This window comes from Schistocerca gregaria, chromosome X, assembly GCF_023897955.1.
Source record: "Schistocerca gregaria isolate iqSchGreg1 chromosome X, iqSchGreg1.2, whole genome shotgun sequence".
Taxonomy (NCBI): domain Eukaryota; kingdom Metazoa; phylum Arthropoda; class Insecta; order Orthoptera; family Acrididae; genus Schistocerca; species Schistocerca gregaria.
The window spans coordinates 445384552-445400872 of NC_064931.1; the positions used below are offsets into that span (position 1 = coordinate 445384552).

At 40.8% G+C, this 16321-nt stretch overlaps 1 protein-coding gene across 1 annotated transcript in view; it reads left to right on the forward strand.

Annotated features, from left to right (window-relative positions):
• Window positions 1–672: 672 nt before the first annotated feature.
• The window catches only part of LOC126299331 (uncharacterized), a 258756-nt gene continuing 243107 nt past the window's right edge, over window positions 673–16321 (forward strand). Inside the window, exon 1 of the mRNA XM_049991161.1 lies at window positions 673–745. Coding sequence (XP_049847118.1) covers window positions 728–745 — 18 coding nt within the window. The 5' untranslated portion in view covers window positions 673–727. The remainder of the gene's footprint in view (window positions 746–16321) is intronic.

A 16321-nucleotide genomic window follows, 5' to 3' on the forward strand; every position in this document is an offset into this window, starting at 1 on the left:
CTACTTAGATCTAACTAACCTAACGACATCACACACATCCATACCCGAGGCAGTATTCGAACCTGCGGCCGTAGCGGTCGCGCGCTTCCAGACTGAAGCGCCTAGAACCGGTCGGCCACATGGGCCGGCACGACGCATAGGTTAAACAGATATTAATACTACGGTTGGTTACAGCGTGTTTTAATGTAGATATTATAACAGCTGAAAAATTGGTTGCACTATATATGATTTACGTTGCCACATTACAAGGCAAAAAAATTTTATGTTTTATTTGTTAGTCCGAATGTGTGCCGCTCTAAACGAAATATCATTAAAAAAAATCATTCAGACTCGCTGTAGGTAAGATCTACTTCAGCGGAATACTTAGACCCGATAGTACAGGCGGAACTGTACTGATTCCTTTCTGGTTGGTCAGACATTTTTACTTGGCACGGAAAGAGGTGACATACGGGCGTAACGACGGCTGGGATCTGGTACGAAGCGTCGTTCACGCCGGGGCCTCGGCCACTGAGAATAAGCAGAGGAGAGCGGAGTTTTTAGGAGGGGCGCTGGCGCTGGGGGGACTTCCGCGAGCTAGCGGATGTCCGTGACCCGGCGCGCCATTGGCCGGATCCGGCGGCGCGCGCGCTATAAGGCGGTGCGGCTGACCTAATTGCGTACAAGTGGCCGCTGCTCTGGCGCAAGCTGCCAGCTCTCGACCGCCGCCGCCGCTGCCACTGCCACTGCCATGGACGTCGCGCTCAAGGTAACGCCACCTCAAGGTCGCAGCTGCGCGCTCCTGCAAGCACAATGCTACGGCGGCATCTAACTTCTTCAGACGGGCGCTCACTGCGGAGGATAGCTAATTTTAGAGAGGAGTAGCAGAGTCGGACGACAGACCGTGTAAAGTGGAACGAAATAGAGCAATAAAACTATAGTGTAATATGCATCACCGCAGCGTAGTAACACGTTATGGATCTATTGTCATGATTCTTATCACTATAACACCCACGGAGCATGTCTGATACTTTAATTGATTATCACAATTGATTACCTTTCACCGAAGAGAAACGCAGACAAACAAAACTGAGAAGTCAGTTTTTCATTCAGTATGCAAAACTCTGTAAAACTAATAGCTATCCATACTAATGTATATTAAGCGTTGTAAAATACGCAGTAATCGTTTACTCACTGTAGGTCCAGCTCTCAAAATAAAAACCACGTTCCTAGCCGTTTTTTAACATGGTACGTCCAACTGTTAAATGTTTCTATGGGTGAGGATTAATGGAATAAGAGTTCATTTTACAGCCCAACAGTAAACAGTCATGTAAGTTGTGTCTTTTCCATTGAGAATTAGAATATAAATAAAAAACTTAAATATGTAATGTGTCAGTAAAAACTACTTGATTCACAGTTACGTGTCTCATATGCTGCCTACGTGAATGAAAATAAAATCTAGACAGTTCAGCTTAAATCACGAACTGCTTAAATTTCGAATGCATATCAGTCGAAATCGACCGTAAATGTACTAGTGTAAAATGTGTGTGTTGACAGTGACTACTACTTAAACTGGTAAGAGAATGATGGTTTTACTATCGACTTCGTGGAATGGCTGTTTATTCGACTCCCTTCACTCAGACTTTACCTTAGTTAAGTTTCAAATTCCTCTAACGCACAACATACATAAATTATGTTTTAATCCATTCTACTGATATAAATGGTTGTCACTCATGAATTAGATCCGAAGACAGAGCTTCTTATCTCGTTGGCAGTGTTCACTAATAGATTGTTCTCAGCAATTCACAAAAAAACCAAATAACTCGCTATAAGATATTATGCCGTTTGATTCGATTTCTTAAGTTCGCTTCCGTATAATAAGAGTTTAGAACCTAAATTTTGAAGTCTTTTGACGGGATGAGTCTTAAATTACTATATACAATTTCTGATTAATTTTGACTATCTTGCTCACAAATTCTTCTAAATTTTTAATTGTAAATTAAATTGAGAGGTTGGTATCGATGAACTGCAGGAAACTGATTATGCATATCCCTGCTTACATCGATGCGTTCTGACTCTCTAAAACAAGAACAGTTTCTGCGTAATGTCACTCTCAGCACTGAGTCCTTCTCGGGGTTGAAGGAGAACTTGCCTCTGACAATTTTTGAAATGTATCAAACAGAATTACTATCTTTTTAACTGATAAAAAGGCTAGCGAATACATTCTGTCAAAAACTAGCGTACTCGACATTAAAACCTGAGACGGCGTTGTAGATTTTTATTCTTGATTATTATAAATATTGCATTCCTTTCAGATGTTACGCTTGACGAACTTTGAATGTACTTAAAACATATTTCAGTCACGAGTCAACCCAGTTTGGCTCAAAATCTGTATTAGTTTTTGTTTTTTCTTCAACTGGAGAACTGCCCATAGTATTTGTATTAATTGAACATTGGCTAGAATTCTTCTTTGCCATTCGCTCCTAGACTAACAATCATAGAGTCATTAACTATCACAAGACAGATACAACTTCAATTCATAAATCAACTATCTAGTACCTGACTTACAAGTAATATTGTTGACACATTTTCTCTCATTGAAAGACAGTTTCCATAAGTCTGAAGGCGATAGGAATTATTAGATACTACATCTCACATTTACCCTGGAATTCAATCCTAAATTGATGGAAAACCTCGTTCAAACAAAAAAGAAAATCAAGGTTTAATATCCATCAACAAGGTCATTCAAATGTGCCGAAAACTCGTCTGATGCTAGGTGATGAAAGGAAATCGACAGTACCCTTTTCAAAGGCACAGTTACAGATTTTCTGTTTACAGATTTAGGAAAACCAGTATAAATCTAAATCGCTAAGCCTGGACTGTGTCTTGACCTCGTTCTTTACAAAAGCCAGTCTAGTGTCTTTACCACTGCACGACTTAGCTCGATCGAGAATGACAAATTTAAAATAAATCTATATTACAGCCTGTAACAATATTTTAACAGAAAATTAGTAGAACTAAGGTACTACTGCAAGGAACGATGGTGTACGTTATCTACAGTGTGGTTATAATTAAACATTCCCCCACTTCATGCAGTGTAGACTGAAAGCTATTTACCGTATGGGTACATAACTTTACAGGAATGATGTTCAGATTTGCGCTGCAGGATTGGCGTTGCTAGTACTGTTAGAGTCGTCGCTGGGCGCTGGCATTGGTAGGGCGACGTTGTATTGGAAGACAATCATCAGTGTGCATGACGTTTGCAGGCAGTTAACATGGATCTTGACAAGGTGAGGAGAGTTATTTTATAAAAACAACAATAATAGCGTCGCCCTCTTTACGATTGTCGACGCGTTAAAGGAATACGGAGAGTTCCTCTTTCATAATCTAGGTAGAAGAACCTAATTCGGAGCTTTGAATCAACTGACGATTTGTGAAGAGCTCATGGGAGAGGCTGACGGTCAGTTGCACCACAAATATCTGAAGACGCTCCTGTTGGCATGGCTGAGAATGCTGGTGGCAATGTGTGATCTTCAAACACTGCATGGGCCGTGTCATGCAGTTAAACATGTCATGGTACACAGTCCAAAAAGTGCCGCGAACAACTGCAATATCCTATCCGTAGTGCGTTTGGTGGCTGTAGTGGATGCAGATGGTGGTCACACTGTGCAACATTTTTAATCTGATACACAATTAATAAATGTGATTTCCTCTCATGTGAATGTTAGAAGGTGTTACTTTCAATGGTTTGTTCGTTACTTCTCTTTAGCAGGTCCTTACAAATCTTTCCACAAAGTTTCATTGACCTACGATCTCTCATTTTTCGTGAGTCCCTCTCAAGCAGTGGAAGTTTAAATATAAGACCCTGTACTTACCATAAAAGACTTAACGTCCTCTTCCATCTGACAGATCATCAGCAACATTGCCTTACTCTTTGTCCTCGACGAAACTGCAGAGCTACTTTTATTTAACACAGAAAACACACAGAACACGATTGTGGTTTTAGCCAGAGTCTAGATCTGTTAAGGTAATGACGGCGACAGAAATGAGCAATATTGTTTTGCGGAGGAGTTCTACTACTCTGCAGCAAATGAATGTGGAAAGAAATTAGTCGTGACATAGCTGGAAGAACCGTAGCAGCTACCGTAATTTGATTTATGAAAACAATAGAAACCATGAATCAGCATAAAGTACGAGGATTTGCACCCATTTCCTTCACCTTAAGAGTACAGAATTTTACCACTGCTCGAATCCTCTCCGTTTTCTACGTAAAACGTAAAGTCTCACAACGTTCTCTGATGACATAGTAATTCACTCAGCAGCAACAGCCATGTTCTGCGAATATGACATCTTGTTTTCTTTTCTGTTCGTGCCATTATTTGTATTTCAGTTCAAATCACTAACGGGAAGTGTCTCACGAGGACAAATTTAACGACTCTGTACGAGGAAAAACAGGCGTGACTGTCCTTGTTTGGCTCATGTGCTGTAGATCTTTAATGACTTCGTTCATTCTTTGACATCACAACATTATTTGAAACAAAGCGTTATCAGAGATAAATGAGTGAGAGAATTTTAACTGTTGTAAATTTGGAACACCACGAACTGATACTACTTACACTTCATAATTAGCGAGATCTATTGCTATTTGAACTAAAATATTGGCTTACTGTCGCAGGTGAAACATTTTCATACGATATTCAAGCAATCAGTCACTCTTGAAACATCAGTGTCCTTATAAAATGGAACACTGTACACAATGTGAGAAAACTTTCAGTAGTGATGAAGAATACCTGCAGTTGATGTTTACTGACAACACTCTTGAAAGCTGAATTTTGGAAAATGTTTATTCGTGACATGATATTTTTCACAATTTTGGCAGCAACTTTTTAAGTAATTATGTAATGATAAATTTTCAGTACGGCGTCAGATGGTTACCAGAGAATCAGACATGAACGGTACAAATATTTTCAGAGTTAAATGTTACTAAGTGAGGGATGAAAGTCTGATACGCTGGTGCATAATTACCATTCCATTTGGTACAAGTTTGTTACCTATGAAGCATATCTGAAGAGAAAGCGATATCAAACAGAATTTTTTTGTCGCAAATGCAAGTGAAAGATACCATTCTCACATTATATAGTGAAGAATAAACAATTCCATGTGTTCCAGATCTCGTTCCATAGGGCTCTACAGCGAAAAAATGCCCCGAGTTTAACAAATGGCACAGATGACTGCGTTTATCGGTCAGACAGTACGTATCGAAATTCCACTGGCTGCTGACTAATTCTCTTTATACGTAAACTACTTCTTTCTCTTTTCATATCACACTGGACCTACTCCCGTCTTTACTGTTAAAATAACACACAAGACTTTTGTTCATTTTATTGTTGTCAAGGACTGTTTTCCGCTAATGACTGTACGAATATCATTTACTAAATGAATTTATGTATAAGTATATATTAACAGTACATTTACCTGGTCTTATTTTATTTTTGTTTTGCTCTTCTTCTTCACCCTTGCCTTGGCCCGTTCGGTTGCGGGGTCGGTATTGTTGTAAGGTTTGAAGCATGCTTAGTGACGGTGGGTAGCCGGATACCCTTCCCAACGCCACTCCTGCCCCCGGGACGGAATTCGTGTTCCACTTCCGTCTGCATTTAGAGCAAATCTCATGTTCAAGTGTGAACTCGTGTTCTGAATGTTTACAAATCGTGTATTTGAGGCCGGACGTGGGAAAGAACCCGATAGTTACCTCGACGGATGTCGGAAACGCCCTTAAAATCACATTCATGCTGGCCTGTACACAAACTCTCGTCGTAAATCTATCAGGGAGAGTCGATCCTGGGCTATGTTCCTATATGAATGGCGGAGGCGCCGCGTTACGCGCTCGGCTATCCAGGTGGGTCTTGTGCTCGTGTTTTAATGTCGCACTTAATTTGTTCGGTACTAGAAGCAAAAAGTGGGAGTTGATTCACACAGTATCAGTAAAAGTCAATGCAAGGAGGCAAAAATAACTACGTTAAATAATTGGAGTGGAAGTAACATTGGATTATAAATGTTTGGGGGTATTAACGAAAGAAAAATTGTATTCAACCTCATCGACACAAAAATAGTTTACGTATTTGCGGAAAACTGCAAATGTTTTCAATCACTCATTGCTGTAAGTAGTTACTCGCCCTGAGCATACAGCATACAAGTCGTTGTTCACACATTACTTCGTATATCCATAGCGGTCACTACAGCGTTTCACCGTTGACGTTAACGTCTCTCTCTTTATCTTTTTCACGCACATTCTCTTCCTTTTTCAGCCAGTAATTTTCCTTCCCGCATAGGTATTCTCTCAAGGTTTGGCAGGTACCTCATTATTAACATGTTTGTTATTCACAAACTTTTAAAGTCGTTTGAAAGTGTTTAGGAATACTATACCATTAATCCTAATGCAGAATTGCCTTCGTTTTACAGTAATATTTAGTACATTCCTACTAAGCTTACTGGAGAAAATATTAGTTCCGCCTTTAAAGGAATACCCTGGTCACTCTGGAGCGCTGTAGACGGCGAACAATTTCTTCCAGAATGACGCATGACACTCCAGTGTTGACGGAAGTGAAGGCAGTGAAAGGGGGCGTATGCGCCAGTCTGTTGCGTGGAATCGGCGTAGGGCGCTTGATTAACGTGTGAACGTGACAGGAAGGCCGATACGAGCTGTCGTGTTAGGATCTGCCCTTTAGCACACCGTGAATGAAGTCGCCCGATTCATTGGTGTATGGAAGTGCACTATCCAAGGTGTCTACGAGGAATGTTCTCGCAGCGAAGTTACAAGACGCTAAAACAGTAGTTGTAAAAAAGACAATATCCGACAGGGCACGGAGACGAGTAACACTCCTAGTCAGTGAGAATAGGTTTCAAACGTGTCACGAATTACAACTATAAGTGAATCAAGATCCTTCTGCACCTGTTTACGAAAGAACACTGTAAAGGAATTGCATGTAATCAACGTATGAAACCGGGTACCCCGCAAAAGTCTACCGCTAACGCCGGCACATAAATTAGCACGTCTGCAGTGGGCCAAAGAACACAGAGACTGGACAGTGAATATTTGGATGCATGTATTGTGGTTCGCCGAGTCGCGGTTCAACCTCTTCAAATTATGCAGGACCTCGAGTGAACTGGCGGTCCAATGAGACTTTTAACTTGCTCTGTGTGGAGGATATAGTTCAAGCAGTACGTACGTCTGTTATGCTTTTCGGTAGTTTTTCGTATCATGACTTTGACCCACTAATTCATGTCACTCTTAACATAAAACTGGATGTTTATTTTAGTATTCTCAATGACCAATTTTTATCCTTTTTTCAACATATTCACGGTGAGTATGCTGTGAACCCTCCTGTATCCCAAGATGACAGCCATATTCACAGGCCTGCACCTATACGTTTCAGGTTTGACGGACTTTTAGGCAACCTGAACCACCTCGCTCGCTAAACCAGTCGATCTTAATCCCATAGAATATCTTCGAGGCTATTTGAAGCGGTAGACGAAATTCAGCGATCAACAGTCCCGCGATTCAGTACCGATATAGCTACTCACACGTCAATGGCTTCACTTATACGTGGCGTGCCCAAATAAACTTGTGGACTTGAGGTCTGTGTTTCTCGGTGAACGGAGGCCATCAGCATGGTTAGCGGCGGTGTTAAACGATTTTAGCCTGATATCTCCTGGCGGTAACTAAATTTCTAACCCGTGTACTTACCTGCTCGTATAGCGCAGTTCTCAGTGACCTAAGTTACGAGACAAAAACGTGAGCGACACCCGGATCGAATTCGCACACATGATAAACGAGCGTAGATTTCGTACAGTGACTGGGTCAGGTATGGTGTTTAGGTGATTTGACTCACTTGTTTAGGCAAATCCGAGTCTCGCACCTAGCTTCTGCCTCAGTCGAAAATTTCTGTAGTACAGCAAGACACGCGATGGTTAGGCAGATGGCGCACTAAACTTTCATCCTTAAGGGTAACAAACAACTGTGATTTTACGAAGCATATGCAGGAGGAAAGTGAAAATAAAAGAGGGCTAAATAATAAAGCAGAAGAGGCGAATCCCATCATCACGGATCAAGGCCAGGACAACGAGGGTATGTGGTACAAGATATATGATTTATTACCAAAGATATGTAAAATAAAATGTTCATCACATTTATTTGTTGGACGTTTAGTAGAATATTAGGGTCACAGGAGGCAAACACTAAATTGTCATCTATTGGGGTAACAAATGACCGTGATTAAGGGAGTACATGTGGAAGAAAAATCAAAATAAAAGAGGGCCAAATAATAAAGTTAAAAAAAGAAACCCTTCATCATGAGAAAACGCTAGAGTAAAGAGGATTATATAGTACACAATTTGTGATTTATTACTGAAGGTTTACAAAATAAAATATGCTTCACAAATGTTTGTTGGAAAGTTAGCGAAACGCCAATGTCACAGCCACCACGAGGCAAGCTCTATACTCTGTTTTCCCTTTCAGAAATCCACCACTTGATGACGTACACATTCACTTGCGAACGTGTATTCATGTCTTGACTGGAGTACTCATCGTTTAAAAATCACAAAATTAAGAGACAAGTTCCCGCCTCTAATTTTACATTCATTAATTCAACCCTCGACAAAATAAACATCGACGTAAGAACGTGTATTCATGTGTTGATTAGATAATCCATCTTTAGAAAATCACAAAAAATGGATTTACTGAAATCAAGGACAGCTTCTAGTGTCACTCACCGGAGTCACATTACATTGAAACGGCTTTTCCATCATTTGCATCTCGGCATAGCTATTGAAACATACGCGCATTTCAACCTGCTTAGTGTAAACAAGTCGTGGTCTCCCTTTATAACCTTCGCACCCCACACTTCCGTTCATTCCCAAGTTGAATATTCCTCGATGCCTCGTGATGTATACTATCAAGTGAACGCTTCTTTTAACCAAGGTGTGTCATAAGTTTTAATTTCTCCCCAGTTTGAATCAGTATCTCTTTGTTACTATAATATGTAACCATTGAATCTTCAGCATTCTTCCGTTGCATCATATTCCGAAAGATAATATTCATTACCTATCTGAATTGTTTCTCGTGTTTCTTAAGCTACGCACAAGTCAGAACTCCAGACAAATACCTTGAGAAAAGACATTCAAACATTTAAATTTATATTCGAATTTAAGAAATTTCTCATTTACAGAAAAGATGTTTTCTCAGTTGCCAGTCTGCGTTTTATTTTCTCTCTGCTTCAGCCATCGTCAGTTACGTTGTTATACAACTAGAAAAACTTATCTACCTTTAGTGTTTCATTTTCTAACTCTATACTCACAAACACCTTATAACCACTTTTCAAGAGGGCTTCCATTCATTTCAAATGATCGTCCAGTTCCTTTACTCTTTCTTACATAAGTAACGTAATCATTAGAAAAAGTTACAGTTTTTATATCTGCTCCCTACATTTTAATTTGCTTTCCAAATTTATCTTTTCTTTCTTTTACAACTCCGTTTGAGCAGTAATACACTGAGGTGACAAAGGTTATGGGACACGTCCTAATATCTTGTCGGATCTCCTTTCGCCCGGCGTAGTGCAGGAGCTCGATGTAGCATGGAATCGACAAGTCGTTGGAAGTCCGCTGCAGAAATATTGGGCTATGCTGCCTGTACACCCATCCATAATTGCGAAATGGTTGCTGGTGCAGCATTTTGTGCACAAAATTACCTCTCGATTATGTTTAATTAATGTCAGGTACGATTCATGTCGAGTCGGAGGATCTGGGCAGCCGAATCATTATCTCCAGATGTCCAGAGCGTTCTTTAATCTAGTCGCGAACAATTGTGGCCCGGTGACATGGTGCATTTTCATTTTAAAAAATCTAGCGTTGTTTGGGAACATGAAGTTCATGAATGGCTGCGAATAGTCTCTAAGTAGCCGAACATAAAAATCTCCAGTCAATGATCGGTTCAATTGGACCAGGGAACCCAGTCCATTCCAAGTAGTTACAGCCCACACCATTATGGAGTCACCATCAGCTTGAAAAGTACCTTGTTGACATCTTGGGTCCATGGTTCTTGGGGTCTGCGTCAACCTCGAACCATACCATCAGCTCTTATCGAGTGAAATCGGGACTCATCTGGCCAGGCCACAGTTTACTAGTAGACAAGCGTCAAAGCGATACTGTCACTAGCGTAAGAGTAGCGCTTCAGGAGATGTCGTGCTATTAGCGAACGCACTCGCGGCAATCGTCTACTGCCATAGCCGGTTAACACCTAATTTCGCCACACTGTCCAAACGGATACGTTATTCCTACGTCTTACAGTGATTTATATGGTTATTTCACGCAGTGTTCCCTGTCTGTTAACACTGAGCGTGAATTCCGTCGTCCACTGCGTTGTCGTTGGTGAGAGGTAATGAATGAAATTTGGTATTCTCGGCAAATTCTTGACACTGCGGATCTCGGAATATAGAGTTTCCTAACCATTTCCCAAATGGAATATCCCATGCGTCTAGGTCCAACTACCATTCGGCGTTCAAAATCAGTTAATTCCTGTTGTGCGACCATAATCACGTCGTACGCCTTTTCACATGAATCAGCTTAGTGCAACTGACAGCGCCACCGGTGCACCGCCCTTTTACACCTTGTATACCCGATACCACCACCATCAGTATAAGCACATCTCGTTATTCCGTGACTTCTTTCATCTCAATGTATATTTCAGTAACTATCGGAAGTTCCATGTCAAAAAAAAAAAAATGGTTCAAATGGCTCTGAGCACTATGGGACTCAACTGCTGTGATCATCAGTCCCGTAGAACTTAGAACTACTTAAACCTAACTAACCTAAGGACATCACACACATCCATGCCCGAGGCAGGATTCGAACCTGCGACCGTAGCAGTAGTTCCATGTCATCATGTTTAATTGATAGTAAGGCTCTACCTGAATCTCTGTGCGCATTTAATTTACGCAGGTACTTGGTGCTCACAGAATCGCTACTACCCCCCTGAAACCGAGTAATTTAGTAATAGCAACAATCCTATTCCACGTAGAAGGTGAGCTATGCCACATTGCTTTCTAACAGTTATTAGTTTCAGGCACACATTTCCTCTCTGTTGAATTATCAATCTGGCAGAAATATCGAATGTCAAGAAGAGTTTGTGAATACACTTATAGTACAGCACCATCCTGAGTAGAACACCCTGTAAACGTCTAACACAAGGAAGAACAATTTAGGGGACAGCATAGACTGTTTAAAAGAGTAAACAAGACTACTGCGTTGCTGCCTGTCTGTGCAACAGAGACGGCGCTGAAAGCAAAGCTCATAACCAGTGTCTAACTTCACGTCCTTCCTGTGGCTGTGTGTCTGGCAACGTTCCAACAAGAAACATGGCCTGCACTGTGGCTGCGGCTGTTTTAGGTGACAGCGCTAAACTGCTACTACAGATGTCGAGAAGGCCATTTCAGTTACGTGAAAGTCAACATTTATTATTTTATGCCGTGAACTAGCATTGAAGAATGTCAAAGGTACAGTTCGATATGCACTGGTTTTCGAATGTATTCATCTCTCTTTTGTTTGACGTTATTCCGTCTTGTAGAGGTCTGTATTTTCAGGTTTTGTCAAACTGTATTTTTATAATTTATCTTCGTGGGTGGGTCCCTTTTTTGATCTCACAGTCGTCTAGGTAAAATAAGTGCGGAAAGTCATGTGCAGAGTTTGTCTCAGAACCGTTCGTACTTTCTTCGGCGTGTTATTGTATTTAAACTGTTTGTGTACTCTATGAGACAGAATTTGGGAACCTACCCAGCATTTGCCTATAAAACCGTGGGAAACTGCTTAAAAACCACCCTCAATCTGTCCGGTCATTAATAAAATGGTTCAAATGGCTCTGAATACCATTCCCCTGTGATGGAAGGATTTTTGTTACAATACATTAGTAATACTAAAAGTACAAAGATCCTTCATGTTCAAGAACTAAATCATTTTTAATCGGACTACTTTCGTACGTTGTGCTCCTATAATTATTGTCCCTAAGTGTATGAAGATTGATCACTGGTGTACTCTTGTATTTTTGGCAAGAGTAAACTGGTTACATTGTGCATTTATTAACTTTATTCCAAGCAGTCAATGTGAATCTAACAATATAATGTTTAAACTGACTCTTCCCTGCAGTCTAGATATAAAATTGTCGCATTTGTCCAGAACCATTTCTCGTAAGCCAATGTTTAAGGAAACATTTTCTTTCACTCATCTTATCTTACGGGACACTGCATCATTTTCTACTATTATTAATTTATTCCAGTGCAGTTGGAGTCCGTAAATGTAACCCACGTGACTAAATCAATCAAATATATTTTTATGAACAATTCATAATGGACATCTACGTGCATATTGACTAATTTTAGGAAGGTGTCATTTACAGGAGGCATTTACGCGCTGGTGTCAGCATTGCAATAAATCTGCCTAAACACATAAAAGCATAGCTTTCTACCGCAAAGCTATTTCTTACAAATTATGTTATATGATGACTACTCATTGTAAGAGCTATACAGTAAGGTATACTACCGTTCAAGATTATGAGATTATTAATAGATTCGTAAATCTATCGCTTACACTCAAAAAGTTAGTCATTCATTATTATTGGCTTTTCTTTTATTAGAACTGTGTGCTTCTCTTGTATTTTCTTTTTTATATGTCCTGGATATAACAATATTTGCTTGTCGCTACATCGGTGTTCTGCCCTGTTGATGCCAAGGATTCCTTAACCAGTGTAGTTATAATAAAATAAATAATGACCAAGTAGATCAACTATGGGGAGTGGTATTAGGTGTAAACACAATTTACTCACACAATGCTGCTTCCTAATTTCTCATTTTATATCACATGATTTTCTTTTGACCTTTGGTGTGGCTTTATTAATCGTATTCTTTCCTCTTTGCGTCTGTAATCAATAATTTGCGTTGTAGGGTGAGGTTGTTAGATGTAATAACCATGGTGTTAATAACAATGGCAAAATCATGTTTCATGAAAGAGATCAAATATGTCTGAACGGTATTTCCATCACTGCTATATGTAAGGTGGTTCTTGAAAACGTGTTGAGGATTATGAGTACATTTACGTTCGCAAAATTACATTAGTGTACTTTCAGTAACTTAGGAGTCCGTGACATTGTCGTCCCTCTTACGTGCTAGCCCTTTATTTATTATGATTCCGCTAATTATTAACAGAGCTTCTGGATAGGCAGATAGTTTCGTGTCAAGGTATCACAGAACCAAGCTTTCGTATTTTCTCCAAGTCGTATTTGTGAAACGTAGACAAAGGACACTTACTTCAGCTAACGTCGGCATGTCCTTAGGTTTCTTCCATATTCAGTTAATCTGCTAAAGACGTAGAGACGTTTGGGGACATCAGCGAATTTATGTATGAGCCCACTTAGATTTTCAGTGTCAAAATTAGCGATTCCATGTGGCTGTAACTACTTCGGAGTTTTAGTGGCTATACATCTGAACATTTAGTAATAGCCTACCTTCCGCGTGACTTGAGTGAATCCGCCTTGTGCCGCTTACTAGGGATGGTCTAGCATTTGACTGCCCTCATAGATTAGTAACCCCATCCTTTTCGATAGGTACCAGTATCTCGAAACAAAATTACTGATAAACTTGTTGCCTCTAGTATATCTTTAGCTTCCTCTGATTTGTGTAACAGAAAATGTTGGTAATCGATCCTAGCGTGGAAAATGGTTATTACTTGATGCGATTTCAGTTGCAATTCCACTTCCGAGCAACCATAATCCTCCTAAAGGATCACATCTGCGCACAGTCTTTGTCTCCCATATCGGTGTAGCTATATTCCGCCCTCTACACTCGAAATGACGATAATGGGAGTACAGGTGGTTAATTCTTGTGTTTCATACTTCCTAACGCCCATTCCACGATGATCCAGACTCCGCTTTATCTCGTAGCTAAGCTTTACGCTATTTTTGCGACCGGAACTTATTACTTGTCGCTACATCATTACTAAACTTAAAGCGGGATAGAAACTCGGGTACACCATCCACGCGTGATTCGTTTACATTTTAGTCTGTGTATTTTCCAGTTTTGACGGTTTGTCTGTTGTTTCAGAGGTGAGATGGGAACTAGCCTGCTGTTTACATATGCAGGTGTGATTCTGATCAGATTCTGCTGCCCTATATACGGGTCTATAGCTGTAAATCCCGAGAACGAACTCGGCCTGCTGTGGAAAAATTTGTGCCTTCTTTGCTAGCCCGTTACGCATTACTTACGCATTGTGAACAGGTAAAGGGCTACGATTTTACACAATGTGAGGAAAACAGTTGGCATCGGTTACTCTCTGGACAAAGAACCAACGTACGGTGCTAGGGAACACTAGACAATCATAGGACACTATATTGACTGGTCTTATTGTGTAGCTGACGGCATTGGCCTTGAGGACATTTAATGGTTAAATTAGTTGCTACGACACATTACGTTAGGACTGCTACATTACATTCGCCCTAACGCCTGTGTTTCAGGGAGAGAGACGATCTTCTTCCAAAAGAACAGAATGTTGGTTTTCTTTTATCATGCGAAATAAAGAGACGTGATGGTTTAAAGATACTTTTTCGCTTAAGGAAGTAGCGCGGTAAATAGATATTACTTGTGTTAGTAGATAATCGACGACTTCAGCACGTACGCGACGTTTCTGAAACTATGTGTCGTAATCTCTAAACATGATATCGGTTTTAATGGCAGTAGTCAGAAGCTCTCTGTTCGCAGTGTGTCTAGCACTGAAGTGATAAAGTCCCTAATTCGAATAATGTCATGATTAACAGAATTTTCTTGCATCTTCTTCGAAGAACGTGGCTGCTCGTCAATTTATCCTGCAGCCCATGTCAACCTTGGGAATTTGGTGATCCCCAAGTGTCGACAGGCCACCCAAATACAAGAGGCGTCATAAACTACGCAAAATGAAGTATCTAAACGCCTCGTAATATGGAGCGAAAGAGTCCGATCTCACCGGAGATCCTGGTTAAAATTCAAAAGCGCGTTATAATTTGCTTACAGTTATACAGTACGCTCCTAGTATTTCCTGTATCCTAAGACATTTCTCCTATCATATTCCTTGCGTAACTCTTAAAGCTGTGATTGAGAGTTTAATTATGTGTGGTGGAGTCTCTCACACTCGAACCAAATGTTCTGTATGTATTTTTGAATCCTGTTGTAACATTTCAGCACTTTTTGTAAACATCAATCTAAGTTTAAAAAACACACACATTTTCGGTACGGACGCAAATCATAATACACAGATAAACCCAAAAGTTATTACCATCTATTTAATAGAGTGTTGATCCACTTTTAGAATGCAGAACACCAGCAAGGCCACGCCATTCCAGAGCTGGCGACCAATAGCGTCCCAGCCGTGTTCCGTACTGTTCATACAAGACGAATGTGGTGGCTGTGACATCACCGTGAATTCTCCATCATATTCCTCAAACCATTTATCTTGCTGAAAGATGCCATCGCCATCGGGAAAGACATCAGGCATGAAAGCATGCAGGCGGTAAGCAATAATGCTTATGTAGTCCACAGCTGTCATGGTACATTCGATTACTAGCATAGGTCTCATAGAAGCCAGGTGAATGTCTGCGATACCGTAATATGTCCCCACCCGCTTGATTCCCAGGACTGGAGCAGGTTGAATGACGGCTTGACCGTACAAGAGCATCGACCTGCCGTTGCAAGAAACGTGATCTATCCGACCACATGACACGTTTCCATTGATCCAATGGTCAAGTTCGATGATCAAGTTCCCACTAAAATCGTACCTGAAGAAGGCGTTGGGAACAATCAGAGGCCATCTGCTGCGGAGCCGCATGTTCAGAATTTTGCACCAAACGGGGTGCCCCCAGACACTCGTACCTGCACCAGAATTGTGCTACGTCGGAAGACGTGCTACAGTCAGTCGCCTACCCTATTTTACAGAGCGACTAAGCCTCCGACCTTCATTTTCTGGGATACGGCATGAACGTACAGCACATTGTAGCCTACTCGTGGTTTCACCATCCCTCAACCACTTTGCAAAGATTCTCCCGACAGTGGGACATACACAGCTAACTAGTTTCATCATTCCAAAGATGCTCGCTTCCACACTGTAGATCATAACAGTCTCCCTTTTGTGAACGTCATTTATGTCAGTGTATACCCCAATTTGCGGATCGTAAGGTAGCTGGAATGATTCTCCAGTCGTCTCTACTTAGGCGATGTACTTTTCTGACGGCAGGAGGCAGGATCCTGTCTCCTGGTGTACGGTGATCATAATTCTTTGT